At 48.2% G+C, this 16869-nt stretch overlaps 1 protein-coding gene across 8 annotated transcripts in view; it reads right to left on the bottom strand.

Annotated features, from left to right (window-relative positions):
• The window catches only part of LOC111078619, a 34207-nt gene extending 17765 nt beyond the window's left edge, over positions 1-16442 (bottom strand). For 6 of the 8 annotated variants that reach the window (XR_005968087.1, XR_005968088.1, XM_041594276.1 and 3 more), the window contains exons 1-7: positions 16309-16442; positions 15097-15256; positions 3774-4377; positions 3396-3703; positions 3152-3327; positions 2948-3092; positions 2715-2880 (exon numbers count right to left, since the gene is read on the bottom strand). Coding sequence is in view for 6 of the 8 variants with exons in the window: in XM_041594276.1 (XP_041450210.1) it covers positions 2715-2880; positions 2948-3092; positions 3152-3327; positions 3396-3703; positions 3774-3968 (990 nt within the window). In the remaining 2 variants the exon portion in view is untranslated. The remainder of the gene's footprint in view (positions 1-2714; positions 2881-2947; positions 3093-3151; positions 3328-3395; positions 3704-3773; positions 4378-15096; positions 15257-16308) is intronic. The other 2 variants (XM_041594275.1, XM_022373428.2) reach the window with 2 other exon arrangements.
• Positions 16443-16869: the final 427 nt, after the last annotated feature.

The raw sequence follows: 16869 nt of genomic DNA, 5'->3' as shown, positions 1-16869 counted from the left end.
GTGCCAAAGGTCGCCTCTGCCTTGCCTTTGCCTTTGCCTTTGCCACACGAGAGTTGCTCACACAATGTGGTGCAGCAGCCGCAGCCGCAGGTGCACCCGTGCATGAGGATGGAAGGGTGGCAGGGGCAGGGGCAGGGGCAGGGCACACTTTGCATATTTCTTGGTTGCGGCTACAAATGCCACAACATTTTGTCAGAGTGGTGGGGACGCAGGATATGCCTTTGCCACACTCTTATCCAAGCCAGGGCTGGAGTGGCACTGGTGGTGGGGGGGCTGGGGGGCCGCAGGACCGAGACTGAGTGCAGTTCATGTTGCTGCACCGTTAAGTGCAAACAGGGGGACGACCTGGGCGTGGCAACACTGTGACCAAGTGTAAGTGTGTTAATATGTCAGGAGAGCTGGTGCGAAGGGGCAGGCGATGGCCCTCCGGCCAGGCCATGTCCGCTAATGGCCCAGACCAGTTCAGGTTACGCGTCGTCCTTCGGATGCGACCGAGCTAAAATGTTAAATGCTTTCAACAAAAGCCATCCGGCAGACGGGAGACGGGAGACGGGAGAGTGGGCCAGGCAGGACGCGTCTTATGCAATGAAATGCAACGCAAACAACCGCAACTGCAACGGAAAGCGATCCAAGCGGAGCCGAGTCCTTGAACCTTGAGCCAAACTGTTTCTTCTGCTCTCTGCCATTCGGGCAGCTCGATTGCAATGCCAATGGGTTTTCATTGCAGGAAATCTCTTTCAAACTCAATTTCGACAACTGTCATATGCAAAGCAAACATTCCCAGCCACTTGTCCCTGCCCACCTTCGTGCAAGCACTCCAGACACTCACTCGCAGGATGCTTACCCACGTGCAATGGAATTGAATTTTTGCTCCAAATGCCAAATTGCAATTCGACATATTTTCAGATAGATTTTCCTGATGTTGGAGCGGTGCGGCGCGGATGTGGAGCGGATGAGAAGCGGATGTAGAGGGTATCTTTAACAAGGTTTGATATGAAATTTGTTGAGATCCTCAGAGCAGGCGCCCCCTGCAACTGAACTGGAAACCACTTTGGTGCATTCATTGAGCTCCTCAATTTACTTGATTTAACAGGATTCAGGATGTGTGCCAAGGATGGGAAATAAATGAAAATAAAAGGTCAGTATCTATTTCGCACAGTCCGTCCTCCAATATTGACCCTGGTTCCCTCATGTGTTGGTCCAAAAAAAATCCTGGATTGTTTAACGAAATTATTTTGTTTTCGGTTTTTAAACGTTTTCTAGAGAAACCAGAAAAAAGCGGGGTAAACTTTATTAAGCCCACAATAAAATCTACTCTGGCTTTTTTTTTGCAGTGGTGCTGAATCGGAATAAGCCGGGTATTTATATTTTAGCAAGCCACCGAGAACATTTTCTATTCCTGGCAAGATATTATTCTCAAAGTGCTAAGCGAAATCCATATCCGTATTTTTTATACCCGTACTCAAAAAAGAGTTAAGGGGTATATTAGATTTGTGGTAAATGTGGATGTGTGTAACGTAGAGAAGGAAAATTTTCCGGCCCCATAAAGTATATATATTCTTGATCAGCATCAATAGCCGAGTCGATAGAGCCATGTCTGTCTGTCCGTCTGTCCGTCTGACCGTCTGTCCGTCTGTCCGTCTTGTTTGACGCCTGGATCTCAGAGACTATAAGAGCTAGGGCAACCAAATTTGGTTTCCAGACTCATGTGATATCACACTGCTACAAGTATATTTCAAAATTTTGCCCCGCCCCCTTCCGCCCCCACAAAGGACGAAAATCTGTGGCAGCCACAATTTTAAAGATACGATAAAACTAAAAACGCAGTATAGTAGAGAATGCCCATATCTACCAGACTGCCGAATCTGAATCAGATCGGATCATAATTATAGCCAGAATGACGAAATTAATTTTCAGTTGCTTCCCCTGCCCCCCCCCCGAAACGACAACGCAACCATTTTCCTTCCGCTCGCACACCTGCCGGTTCAGGGGGACCCCAGCGGAGGAGATGTAAAATGAACACGTACAATCTACATGTTAGATGTGAATAGACATTGTATATGTAGATGTAATAGTTGTACGTAATTTTATTTTTTTCCAAATCTACAAAATCATAAGCTGTATTTACTGACTGAGTACGGGTATAGAGAGTCGTGTCCCAGAACGACTCACACGTCCTCCGTGTACTTAAATATGTTATAATTTGTAAGCCTTGGCCTAAGTAGTTCGGGCAGCTAACTGAATGACCGACTGACTGGTGACTGGACGACAGTCGAATGGAGCTTTCAGGGGTAAACGATTTTGTAGTTATCTGATGCGGGTCCTCTCAGTGAATGGGGATATGGGGATAGGGGTGGGTTGCAGCACGTTTATAAATTATTACAGCTCAAAAATAATCCTTTGGAGCCAATTGTTTTACCTTTGTGGAATGATTGTCAATTAATTTTGTCTTTTCCCGCCACTTCTGAGTCGCCGCCGCACCGGCCGACAGGGTAGGGACAGAGCGACGCGCGAGCGGAGAGCCCCCTACAGGTATAATTTTTGTTGATTAAATAAGCGTGCGAAAAACGATGGAGGTGGAGTGCAGGAGGAGGAAGAATGCTGTGAAGTATAAATGTAATTTAACTGGAGGACAAATCGTTTTAGCTCGTCTGTCGTGGCGCAATTAGCAGCTAGCTGCTCCTTCCAGCAACTCCACGTCAGTGGAGACTTACCTGAACAGTCTTTTTCCTCCCCTTGATTACATCGGGATCATTGGTAATGTGCGCCTCGATTAGCAGCCGCAGCTTGTCGGTGACTTTGTTCTTAAACTTGCTGAGATAGGACTCGTGGTCCTCATTGTCCGGGTCGATCATTTCGCATGAGGCACTGCCCGGCACCCTGTTGCATGAGAATAACAATAACAATAACCATAATGAGACAGACCTACCCTCACCCTGACACTTACACTAGGGTGGTGTGATTGTCCGTGGAGAGGTTCATCGTGAGCTCGTCCTTGATCTTGCGCAGCCGGTCATTGGCCTCCACATCCCTCTTGCTGCTCTGTGCTGCCCGTTCCCGAAACACGGCCAAGATCTTCTCGCTGGAGAGCGCTGCGAGAATGGATGGACTGTGCCAGGTGAAGAAATAGAGAAGGTTCTGCAGTGCTCACCCATTGCCTGCTCCACTTCGCGCTCGATCTGCGTGCGCCTCAGCAGCTGGACCCGTTTCAGGAAGTCTGCGGATCGCGCTGATGCCCCAGGTCCTTGGACAAAACCGTGCAGGGCCTGCTCTAGCATCCTCTGCATCTGCTGGGACTCGCTGAGCCAGGCGTCCATGGGTAGTACCCTGAAGGGGTTGGGCAGATGGGGATGGGCTGTTTTGGCTGTTCCCAAGGCGCAGTTCAATTCACTCACCGGTAGTCCTGCTTCAGCTGACGCTGTGCCTTGGAGGAGTCCATCTCATACCACCGGGCTAGAAGAGCCTCCTGTTCGGGCGTTGTCTGACGGTCGGCCAACACCGCGGCATAGATGTCCTCGTCCAGATGCGTGGGCAGCGTCAGGCGTCCGAGCCCGTCGCCGATGAGGGCCAGGAAGAAGACGCTCTTCGTGTGGGCATGACAGGTGTCGATCTCGTGGAGATAGTCCTGTAGCATATAGGGATCCCGCTCCAGTTGGTTGATCTCCAGGGCCCCAGTGCCAAAGTGCATGTCCACGAACTCCAGCTGCGGAATGTGTGAGGCAGTCAGTCAGAGAGTCAGAGATTCCAGAGATTATACTGGAGGCAGGACTCACCTCGATTTGACGGTCATCGTAGAGGCCCTGCAGCTCGGGCCCCACCAGCTCCAGCAGCATGCGGCGCTCCTGGTTGAACTCCTGCTTCAGGCTGGCGACATAGATCTTGATCAGCAGCGGCTTGGGCAGGCGGGTCTGTTTCGAGGTCACACCCTTCAGTGCGTTCAGCACACTCTCATCGATGGGCGCAGCCATTTCTCTTTTGTGGTAGTCCAAAAGTCTTATTTGTTTTTGCTTCTGATTGTGATTGTGATTCTAGATGTAGATGTAGATGCGTGTGTGTGTCTGTGCGTGCGTGCGTGAGGGTGTGCGTGCGTGTCGGTGTTTGCTTGGCCGGTTTATTTAACTTGGCTTAAATCAAGCAGCATCGTCGCCCTCGTCGCGGTTTCACCAGAAGCAATTCGAAGCGGCCCGAGGCCTTGGCACATGTTCGACTTCAGCTTCAGCTTCAGCTCTGTGCCCGTATCTGTATGTGTATCTGTATATGTATCTGTATCTGTATCTCTAGTCTCCTCGACCGCACTCCCCGCAACCGCACTCTGCGCTTGGAGACCGACGGGTCGACGTGGGCATTGCGTGCCAAAAGTTTATCCCTTCGATTCAGCTGCAAATAAAAATTCAAAAGAGCAAAAATTGTATTTATGGTCTTTTGCGGAGGGGGGGGGAAACTTTTTGAATAACCCCGAACATAATAAAAAAAACCATCAAGCTTCAACCCGAACGAGACATGAAAAGTTTCGTCCGCCCTACGATCAGGCGAGGGAGATACACAGAGGGAGACACTCGCACCCTTCACTGCATCCGTAGAAGAAAGAAAGGGGGACGACGGGTGGGCGCCCACGAGTTGGCCAAGTCAGCAAGTGTTAACATTTGACTGGGTTTTCGATTGAAACATTTGGTCCAATCGCTTGGAATGGCAAGCGTACGACTACGAGTACGAGCAGCATTCCACGCCAGACACATTCCACACAGGCATCTTCCATTTCCCATCCGCTTCATGCGAATACATGGCCAGCTACAGGTCCCCCACAGAATACGTGATGTATACGTGATATTCATGAGATAAATTATGGTCGAAGACATTCCGTGGCCCCGTGGGTTCCAAGGAAATTACTTATCAAAATAAACTTCACGGATAAAGCAGTTTAAAGTGGATAAACTCTGCTTTAAGACAAACATACATAAAAGTGCCCACTGGGGCACATCGCATACCTTTCCCCATCCCTGGTCCTGGTCCTGGTCCCGGCCCTAATGAAGACCCCCCGCCTCCTTTTGTCGCCTGTCTCTTGTCTCTTCTCTCTTTTCTGCTTGCCCGCCAAGCAAAATCGATTGCAATTAATTCCGCTTCAATGAGTCGGCTAAATTGCTCGTTAGAAAAACGGCTGCGGACAGGGGACAGGACGTGCGAGTAGTCCTCTCTGCGTTTCCTTTGGTCAGGATGCCATTCCCTGCTGAGGCGCCATCCCTTGATCCCCGACCCGGCAACATCCAACCCAAAGCCAAAGCCAAACGCTGAAAGGTGCCGTGAGTGTCACTTTCCACCGGCCTTCGCCCTCACCCATAACATACATATGTATCTGTCCATGCTGCATAGTTTTTCCTCAACCAATCCAGTTTGATTAGCGCCTTGCCAGCCCGTGCAGCCCGATGCATCGTGGCGAAACGTTGTTTATAATGTGAAAGCCACATACGAGTACACTCGTATTTCCTGAATTCCCCCGCCAGAGTAAACTGTGAGAGCTGAGAGGTAAAGCTTCGCGGCTAGCTGCGATTTTTCGTTTGGCAAAAAGGACAGCAAGGACACTGTGGGCGCCGCTCTCCTTCTGCCTGCTACACACGATTGCCTGTACAGAACAACAATGGACACTTGAGCCCCATCAGCTCCGCGTGCAAATACTTCACTTTGGCACCTGCTCATGCCCAAAAGCTTCTTTAATCGGAAACACGTACGAGTGGGGTGGGGTGCGGTGGGGGCTGTGCATTCATGTTTAGCTGACAATTTAGCTTGTCTGGGAATGATCGTTATTGCCGATTAACCCCATTATTAGTCAATTTCCGACATTGGGGGAACGTTTCGTCAAAACTGTCAACCCACAAAATGTCCCCAAGCATGGGGAGCAGCAAGGGAGCAGAGCCGTAGGTGGGAAATTAATGGCGCTATGCAAACACAATTCCTTCTGGCCGCCTTCGGGTCTGCTCCACCAGTGAGCTCTTGTCAGTGGGCTGTGCTTGGACACTGGACACTGGACACTGGATACGAGAGTCCATGTGGACGACGAATGACTGCCATTAGAGGAGTACGGAAGGGGGGTTTTTGGTGTGGGTCAACTTTTGTTGCATTGGATAGGTCATCCGTATGCTTCCTAATACTAAACAAGCAGCAAACACAGGGCATACGAGCGGGAGGATGCTGTAATGCCTGCCCTCGGATTCTCATGGATGGAGAGGCTTTGTGATTATCATTACAATTCCCCTTTTGAAGTCTTTCGCAGAGAGGAACAACACACACAAAGCTTAGCTTAGCTGCTTAGGAATCCCATTTACTCTGGCCCTTTCTCTCCCATTGCTGTTTCATTTCAGACGAGATTTCTCTACAGTTTATTCTTCAAATTATTACCAAAGTAATTGTTCAATAAGTACAGATTATTCCCCCATATTCCCCCATACTCGTACAATGAGTCAATCTCTGACTGAGTCCGACTTTCAGATGCATTTAAAGACATTTTAATTTAATTTAACCAGAAAATTAAAATCATAGTTTCAACTGTCGTTAAAAGGCGAGTCCAACAGTTGCTCGCAATATAATTTGTTGGCAAAACTCAATAGATAGACAATAATTCGCTTCGCTTTGTGACTTTAAGATAGCCAAATGGCTATAGCCCTGACTCCCTTTGAGAGTCCAATCAAAGGAGTCACGATTACTCCAATTTCCCATTTCACATCCTGGCGGATGGATGGATGGATGGACGGATGGGGTGCGGGCTGCGGGCTGCGAGCTGCCATTCGCCGCAAACTAAAATGAAAATAAAATATTGCTGCTGCCTCGCTCGACGTAAATAAATAACTAAATAAATGATAATAGGCCGAAGGCCGCAACAGGCGGTACCCAAACAGAATCGCAGTCGGGCCCCAGAAGCAGGGCCAGACAGGAGCCAGGTGGGTGGAGGGCGTAGGCAGGCAGGCCCAGCGCTCAGCGCCCAGGGCACAGCAAAAGCCAGAACGGCAGCAGAAGCAGCAAAATCGAGCGATTCAGCCAATTCTCGGGGCCTCGAGCAGACGGAACAGAAGGCACACCACACGGATCGAGTGGGGGTCGGACCTGCACCCGGTGCCGGTGCCGGAGCCGGAGCTGGAGCGTATGGGGAGCATTAATAATGTATGCGATGGCTGGTGCAAGTGTGCGGCTCTGCGTGTCTGTGTGTGCCTATGTTTGTGTGTGTTGGGCTCCGCTTAGCTGCTCATTTTTCGAATAAATATTTAAGGGAAGCACAAACACAAGTACGAGTAGGAACAACAACAGGAGCAATCCAGCCAGCCAGACACAAAATTAGAACAGTCGCAATTCATTTCCAAAGGCCACACAGTCCCTCTCCCTCCGCCAGTCCCAGTCCCTGTCCCTGTCAGTGGCAACTGTTACTCGGCGATTATTTCGTCCATTTGTGGATCACGCAAAACTTTCAGAGTCGGCCGAAAACTTGTCCTGTTTACGCGGTACTGGAAGAGCACGCGGAGACCCCCCTAATCAGCATAGGTGCCGATCAACTGAAAGGCAATATAATCGAGCAATTTATGCCAGTGTGGCCTGTATTATTGTGGCACAGAAAATGCCGGATGTCGTATGCCCTTCGACCGGTCCCCTACGACAAAGGGCAAACAAAAAGAAATGAATGCCTATTTTTTGGGCGCAGCTGGCATGGAATGGAATGGCTCAAGACTCTCATTGAAATAAAAGTTTATGCCGCCATCAGGCCAGACGTGGCTGCGTCTCCTGCCCCCTTGATAAATACAAAATGAGCCGCCATTTGCCGGAAGTTCGCCCGCCCATTCTCACCCCCTAAATCTGTGCGGGACAATTGATTCCCCCCAGCTCTGCCCCCGATGTCCAGCCCCAGTCCCAGTCCCAGCCTCGGCCGGAGCGGGTGTGGGTGCGTGCAAATTGAGCCGTATCAGGTTTTAGCCATAGCCATAGCCATAGCCCACCATGGCCCAAACTTTCGTTCGATTTTGTTTCCTGTAATCAGGTACGTGCTCGGGCACTTAAAGCTGGGAGAAGGCATGGCTGGGCCATGGGCTCTGATTTATGAACGAACCACTCGTGGGTGCCACTCCCAGCCTCCCACTCTCGGACACAGGCACCCAGGAAGCACTTCCAACTGCATTGGATATAGTCCATTTTGAGAGTCTTCAGTGGCGGGGCTCCTGGGCGCGAGTGCGGTACCCCTTCAATCGAGTCCATGACCCTTGAACCAGTTTTGTGCTTTGTGCTTCTGTCCTTAGCTCCGCCTACCTGCATCTCTCTCGCTCTCTCTCTCTCTCTCTCTCTCTCTCTCTCTGTGGGGACACACGATGCTTTTAATTTTCAGTAATGTTCTCTCTGACAATTTTGTGTGCTGCTTACCTGAAGGTCGTTGCCGCATTCCCAACACACAAAAGCAGCTGCTGCCACTCCCCCTTAAGCTTTTACATTTTAGTTATGAAGAGGAGGAGTTGGGCGAGGAGGGGAGGGGAGGGAGGCAGAGACAAAGACAGAGATAGCCAACAGGAGAGAGGAGGACGAGAAGCTGAAGAAATGCAAAAACAATTTCAAGTGTGTCTTTCTTTTTGTGCTCGCCTGTCGTCTATTCTCTGCCTTTGTCTTTGGCTCTGCCTCTGTTTCTGTCTCTTCCTCTTCCTCACCCTCTCCCTCCCCCCTTCTGCATTGCTCTGGAAAGCAAATAAGCTTCCAGAGGCAGCTCACGAAATTCATGCCTGAATACGCGGGGCCCTTGCTAAAATTCGGAGCGGAGGCAGCTTGGCCTAAAACATGGAGAACTTGAGGCAAATGCGGCATAAATCAAAAAACATATAGACAGCAGCAGGAGCAGAAGGCTTCAGCCTTTCTCTAAGCAAACATACACCCTCATATGTATTTACACATACTTACACACACACACACAGACACACAGACAGACATACAGTGGAGCGCATTTCCGGTCGCTTAACAAATTCGATTTCATGGCTTTGTCACGTAAAATGCTCCCCGAATTTCATGTCAATGAATTCGCTTTTTTACGTCTGTCTGCTAACTTATTGTAGATTTAACATTTGGCTTGCCTCCCTTTTCTTTTACCACCCACCCCCTTCGCAGTGTTCCCCCCAGCGCCAACAGCGAACAGCGACAAAAGTTGCCTTCTTACTGGGTCAACAATTTCGATTCTAGTATTTACACATTATTACGGCAGGAATTCCCCCGATCAGGGATGTAGAGTGGATTGTCAGTGCCCTCGTCTGCATTCAACGCTCGGCATTTGGCATTTTGTATTTAATTATTTAAGGATTTGCTTCCCCAGGCTTTGCTTTTGTGCAAAGCTCAGGGAATACACAATGAGGATAATGGGAAACTTGCACGATGTGGCAGGTGGTATGGTAGGTATGAGGTATGGTAGGTGTCCTGTGGGTAGACTCCCGAATATGATTGAATAATATTTGATTAGGGACTGGAATGAATGTCTACTATGTGCATGTGTGCAATGGCATACGATTTGCCAATCGATAAGGAAACCCAAATCTCTGCGAATCAGAGTGCGGGTGTTTGTGTTGGATGCTGGCATCCGATTGGCTCCACAATTGTGTGGAGGAGGCTGTCATCGCGTACCTGTACAACCCGCAGTTATGATAAGCAGCTTTCCAGCTAATGATGCGTGCACGAGTACTCACGAGTTCTATGGGGATCAGAATCAGAAATCATTTCGGTTCCTGCACTTGACTGTGTGCTCCAATTAAAATCCCTTATGACCAGAACGAGAGGGTGCGAGGGAGCAAATTCGAATTGGAAATTGATTTCCCAGAAGCAAAATAATTCCTTCCCTTCGGCCATTCTAAAGTCGCAAATAAGCTGAAAGAACAGAGCCCATATAGGTGTATAGGTGACTCCATTGAGGTCTATCAATTATGGCTGGGTAAGCTGGCACCACTTGCCAGCTCACTCGTGTGGTGCAGTGTACCCATGTCTCGTTTTGAGTGAATTTTGCGCTTTTTCATTAGCAAATGGAACATGAAAACTTTGTTGGCGCCCAGGAAAATGTGTAGCATACTCGTACATAGTTTCCACTTTTCATTTTCACCTAAACTGTTTGTTTATTTAGTCGAGTCAGTCGGGAGAGGTTGTCGGCTGACTGCGAGTAGTTCTTGTTTTCTGTCTCAATAAAATATTAAACACCATGGATAGCTGGCTTGGGGGGTGGATGGAGATTCGAAATATGTACCCTGTAGGGTTATGGGTATGCCCATGGCACCCGTAGTATGCCGTGCACGTCAATCGGTTGCTTCACTCCGCTGCAAACCCAATGGGAGTGCTGTACAACCTTTGCCAGCTCAGCCAGCTTTGCCAGGAGTGGCTGTTGCTGTAGCTCAACTTTTAGCATGGTAAAAGTTGATTACCTCCTTGGTGGCTTTCATCCTTCTGCTCGAGATGCTTTGTTGTGGGATGGAGGCGGGAACTGGGGGCAGATTTGCATGCATAGCACAAAAGTTGACCCAAAAGTCAGACACTGGCCCGGGGCATAGCAATTGCAGCGCTCCCCCGCTGCGGTCTAGATGGTCTGTGCTGCACTGCGGCAAATTGGTTTTACCGAAGGGCCCTCGCAAGGCTCGTGGGGCTCGCTTGGGTGCGTGTCGTTGCATGCAGCATTGAGGGGCATGGCATGGCTGCAGCTGTGTCTGTTTCACGCCAAGTGCCAACATTCATTAAACGGCCATAAACAAGTGGTACAGGGAACAGGACACGCGAACAGCAGGACTCATAACCCACTATACGCTTACAAAAATGGCATGCAACAGTTTTATTTACGAGCTGTCTCCCCTTTAGACTTATACTTTCTCCGGCACGGAGCATGGAATGGACGTTCGACTCCGCAGAATAACAGAAAAGGCGGCCTTTCATTATTTCCATTTATGTGTGTCATAATGGGCCCCTAGAATCCAGTGTCCCCTCATCTTTGGCCCGGAAAATGCGCTCGCATATGCTTTCGCTTTCCTGAGATTTTCATCGGTGGGCAGTATGGCGAATATGGTTGCTCCTCTGCATATACGAAAGCTTACAGAGAAGTTCCGACAGAGTCAATAAGCCACATCCAACGGCCACTGCCTGAATGACTCTCTCTGCCCTGGAGGGGCTTCCTTGGTGCAGACTTTAGAGAGACCCAGATGTCTGCTTTTGATCATTAGGAATGGACAGTTGAGCTTTGCTTTGGATATTAATTAGACGTAAGGCTCTACCGGGCAGTCTAGCTTGTCCCTCAGTCTCTTTCAAAGGTCTCAGCATACTCACATGTCTGTACATATATTATATGTATGCCTGGCTTGGCAGAGTACGGTTTTTACTTGTTCCATCATCCATTGATAGTATCTGGGTGATTGGTGCTCGACTTCCAAGTGTTGCGAGGAATCCTTCCCATGCCAAATGTTTTGTACGGAGCAATTGGTGGCCAGATAATTCGCTCCGACTCTCTGAGCAAGTGTCTCAACAATACGAGTACAAAAAGATGAATAGGATAATGACAAGAATAACGGCCAGCAAAGTGGCAGAAACAAGACAAATAAGAAAAAACAGCCAGCAGAAAGTCACACATTAAGACCAATCTCGTGGTCAAGTCATGCTGAAATGAGCGAAATTCACAGAGAATAATATTACGGTCCACATATGCATGCTGAATTGCCTGACTAACAAACACAGCCTCAACTTATATTCAATATAACTAGCCCAATTCGAATACAAACCAAGTACAGAGGGCAGAGGAATATATAGAACTAATCGCAGTCACAGCCAAGAGCATCCAAAGTTCGTGCTCGGAATTTTGTTTGTTTGGTTTGCATGCACCCGCTTCCAGCTGTGCCCAGCAGACGTTAGCCGGTGGCAAGCCTATTTCACATTTAATTAAAAGTGAGGCACAAACAAACAAACAAACAAACACATTCACGCGAACACTCACACTCACAGACTCGTATGAATGTGAATATGGTACGTACGTTCCACAGGCGCTAAAGTGCGGGGTGTTGGGTTCTGTTTGGGGGGCAGCGCATCGTCTGGCGAATGGTAATAACCAAATTGTGTGCAAATATTTAAAATCTTCCGAATGCCGCATTAATGGGCTTTTATTCTGATGGCGATAAGAGCAGACATCTGATACACATACGCAGACACACACACACACGCGCATAAACACAATCACACACACAACCGCAGAGATAGCACACAGACATGTCAAACAGAGAAGAGCAGCAGAAATTATGGCTAATTCGCGATTGCTTTATGCTAACCAGATGCGGGCGAAAAAAATGAGACATCGTTCTGCCAGCGGAAAATCAGAACACTGCCAGGGCGGACTCTGGAACATCTGTAACGCCCCCCACAGACTCACAGGCTCACAGCCCTGCCCCACTGTTGGCCAGAACGGCGTGGAAATGAAGGCGCGTGACGTGAACATTCCACAGCCCCGCCCACGTGTCCAGCAGGGGGAGCGGAGGATCTACGAATGTGTTTACAGTGGGGCTGTCAGCATTTGTTAATAAATTCTATTTTCAGCACTTCTATCTTTCTCTCTCTGTGTTTGGGGGGAGGAAGAGGAGGGGAGCTATGAAAAATGCGAAGAATGCGTAAAAAGAGTCGGAAAAACAGGAGGATCATGTGTACATGTGTGTCTGTGTGGAGTGGAGGAGAACGCTTCAGTCAGGCCAGACAGAGGCAGGGCCCATTCTGATGTCCCTATCAAGTGGTTTGAGTGCTGATTTATAGCACTTTACCGTCGCTTATCCTGCCAGAGCTCCGCATAAGGGCAGGTGGGCGTGCGCCCAGCACCCCAGCCTAAAGTTTTAAGCGCTCACTTTGCATTTAAAGTGTGGCAGATACGAAAGCACTCCACCCGCACATTACTCATACGCCAGGGTGGGCCAACTCCCGACTCCCAACTCCCAGCACCCAGCACCCCTCGCAGCGAATTAGCGAGTCAAAAACAGACCGCACTTTACCTAATTGAACGAGACTGAGCGAAAAACAACGAATTAGAGAGTCACCAGAGGAATCATTATAATTTTCATGCTTTAAAGTTGAAAATCATTTCAACATTTATTGGGCAGTTTTCACTCTGTAGCTAAGCTTTGCAAATTGGAAAGCTTCCCGAAGAGTCCAGGCTGTTCCCCATTTGGGGGCATCCATCAATAAGATGGAATTTAAGGAATTCATTTACTTAAATTTACAATTTGTCAAAGTAATCGATGCTGAACCGAGTTGGACAAAAACTCAAGTCGAGTTTCTTGGTGATTGAATCCTTGTCGTTGCAGTTCATTTAACTCAAATAAAAACATTGCTCAGCTTTCCTTACGCTCTCAATTTAAATTGTTTCTTATTTTATTTATACTCAAAGAAATTTAAGTGAGAGCAGTAGGAACTCTAAGGTTGAAGTAAATAAATGACTAAATTGTGGCAATTTAAAACTAAATTAGTTTGAATTTTTCGTAATTTACTTAGTTTAGGTGTCCCATAAAAATTATCCGAATAGACATTAATATTTACGGCTTTATTTAGACATATGTATATTCGTTTTAACGTACTTTAAATGTTTACTGGCTGTTATGGATCTGTTTTGCCTTTCAGCTTCCATTTTTCATACCTTTGGCACACTACGGAAACCCACTTGAAATAAGTTTTCCCAAGACTCATTTCCCTCGAGTGTTTACACTAGCATTTGGGAAATCATTCGCTGCCCGTTCACAGAACAAAGAACGAAACGGGTGCAATAAACGATGCCGATGTGAGAATCAAATTAATATATTAATGGGTACATGGAGAACCAGCAGCCGCAGCACTTATATTATGGGCAGTAAAACCGACTTATGGTCAAGTTCAGTCCAGACGTGGCTCCGGCCTTACCCTGCTTTGACCCAGTTTTAGTTTCTTTTGGCGTTTCTACAATGTTGCGGTTTTAATGAATATAACATTTAAGAACCTTTGAAATGGGACTAGAGCGGCACAGTGCATCTAGATGGGTGCTATAAATATACACAATTTCTCAGATTTATTGCGGGGCACAGAGAAAGCAATGATAGATGTAGAGTGTGTCAGAACATGCTGCTAGAGCGAAAGTCTTTTCAAAACGGAACATTTAAAAATGACTTCTTCCGTTTCATTTCACTTCAGCACATCATAATTCTGACAAATTGCAGTTATGTTACGCAGCAAATGGAAGTCGTGTGCACTCGTTGCTCGGGTTGCTCGCCTTGAACTCATATTCTGTGTAGTCTAGTGCGAGTCCTGATTAATTCCATTCCTGATCAACTCCCGATTAATTATTTGCCAATTTACCCTCATCAACTTCATGGTCGGGCTACTAATTAGGACACGCCACGCCCCACATTAGGGCTGAGAACGCCTTGTAGTGCTCCCCGTAGTGCGGGTATATTCAGGGCTTCCCTCTGACATATGCATATTCATATGTACGCTTTTAGGCAACACTCGGGCATTTTCCAGAATCATCAGACATAAAACTCTTCATGGAAATGAACTAAGCGAATCGTAAAAAATAAAAACTGTGCGTGTGTACCCGTACTGGGTAAGCGAGTATATGTATAATTTTTTAATAAGTAATCAACGCTTCTTGAAACATTCTCCCTGTATTTACCTGGTCCGCGGTGCTTGCGTGTGTCGTAAACATTTTTATTGGCCATTTTCAACATGAAAAGCATCGAAAGGATGTGCCCGGACAAGTCAGAATGCGGTTAATGGCGGGTGATACACACAAAAGAGAGAAAAAGGAGCGAGATTGGAGAGGGGAAAATATGAACCATTTTCATTTTCATTTCCATTTACGTATTTTCGTATTTGTTGTTTGTCATGGCCCATTCAATTATCTTGATATTACGCATACGCCGCATGGGCTACGAGTCGATTTGGGTAAAATATTTGCAGAGAGCGACGGGTTGCGGAATGGGAACCATAACCGGCCTCATTTCGAGGGGCCAGCACAGAACTAATTACTAAGAACATTGTACGGGCATCTCCGCTCCGAGTGCGTTTATTGATCTCGGAATGGGTGCGAATGGCTGTGCGGAGTGGCGCTGGAGTACTTACCCGTCAGCAGCTTCCCAGAGGCACTGAGTTCTATCCGTGGTGTATATTTTTGTATGTGTTTCGGATATTTTTTGTCGGATTATCTCACAGTTTGCAATTTGAACAATTTCTTTCACTTTTCATTTGTATTTCGGCTGGCGTTTCGACTCTCTGCGAGTATCTAATAAAAAACAATATGTAGGATGGTCACTGCACGGAAGGGGGTGGTAATGCGGTCGAAGCGGGATTTGGCTGATTGGTGGGGTCGGTCCTGTGGTGCGGTGGAGTGGGAGCTGGAGCGGGAGCGGGGGTGGGAGTCTCTCATTTGCATTTTATGCATATTTTAATTGCTCGCAGATACAGAAATTCAAAACAAAGTACAGGCGAAAAGCCTGAGGCACTCTACCAGCAATACAACAATTCCACCCCTCCCCAAACCGTCGCATGTCCTCAGGTGGAAGCTGTACCAGAACAATGGACAGGACCCTGGGGCTTCTATCCTGCTGTGGTCAATGCACTTGACACAATTTTCGTTTTTCTTTATTTCCCGACGTTCTTTGTTTTCGTTTACGTTTTCATTTAATTGAAAATTAGAACGAAACTGTGGGAACAAGTTTTTCCGACCCGGGGCCTGGGACTTGGCAGGATTTGCGTTTCGCCTACCCTACCCTTCGAGCGACCCCCTCCCTCTGTTCTTTGTTTATTAAACTTCAATTAAACAAGTTTTTTTTCCAATTAAAATTTTGCGCGCTGCAATTTTAAGGGTTCTCACTGGCCCGGCCAACTTTTCTTGCTCTTATTGCTTGGGATCGAGTGTCCGGACGGGACGTGCGACGTGGGTTGCTCCGGGTATGGCAAACTTTATTGGTTTCTGTTGCTCCGTTGGCTGAACGCTCTGGCCGAGGGAACATGAGTGGCCGCATATTGCATCACATCGCTAAGTATTCAACGACACGAGTATCAATCCCACTCATCGGACCTGAGTCGCGACATTGATAGATGCAAAATGGGAAATGCAGTTTCCTTTTTTATTACAGCAAGGAGAGAGCGCGACATAAGTCGGGGAATATCACACCTGCGAGGGCGGGAGGGGGGCTCCAATCACCAAATATAAACAACGACACCGACACGGGAAACCGTGTCCCAAAACCATTACCCCCAACCTCCCATGTGAGTATCTGTGTGTGTGTGTGTGTGTGTGTGGGGGATAGGGGGTGGGCTCCAGTTATTTACACTTTATTTACACTCGGCTACTTCGGGGCCTGGCTACGGCTCACTTGTTCGCGCCCGCCTTCAGAGTTTTCTGGGCTATTGGCCTGCTCGGCTCGCACGGACGTTCTTTCCACCGGTTGGAAGCACAAAACGCTTTGAAGTTCGACGAGGAACTGAACGGCAAAACGGCTCGGCACGCTGGAAAGCTTTCATGGCACAGAAACGAAGTGGAATCGGGACAGGTTGCGAGAGAGGCGCACGGAGAATAACGAGAGCACGAGCTCTGCTCCCCGTGGACTGTTGCTGCTGGAGCAGGAAGTAAAGGGCAGCCAGAACTTGGCTTTTTGTTGCGCCAGAGACACTTGTGGCTCTGCTGGGGGCAGGGTTTCATGTTGCCAGGCTCAGCGGCGGGGCAGGCAAAGGGCACAGGCGACACAGGCACATGCACAGGCACAGGCACTGGGCACATGTTGCTGCGGCTATTAATGCTACGCGCTGTTGCTCCGCAAGTGATTCCGGATCTGGAATATCTGTCGGTAAGTTTGGCACTTTCATGGACTGCCCCGACATTCGGGGGCCATT

Source organism: Drosophila obscura, unplaced genomic scaffold (assembly GCF_018151105.1).
Source record: "Drosophila obscura isolate BZ-5 IFL unplaced genomic scaffold, ASM1815110v1 contig_25, whole genome shotgun sequence".
Lineage (NCBI taxonomy): Eukaryota > Metazoa > Arthropoda > Insecta > Diptera > Drosophilidae > Drosophila > Drosophila obscura.
Note: the sequence above shows the minus strand (reverse complement) of the source record. Positions and strands in the feature narration are given on the sequence as shown.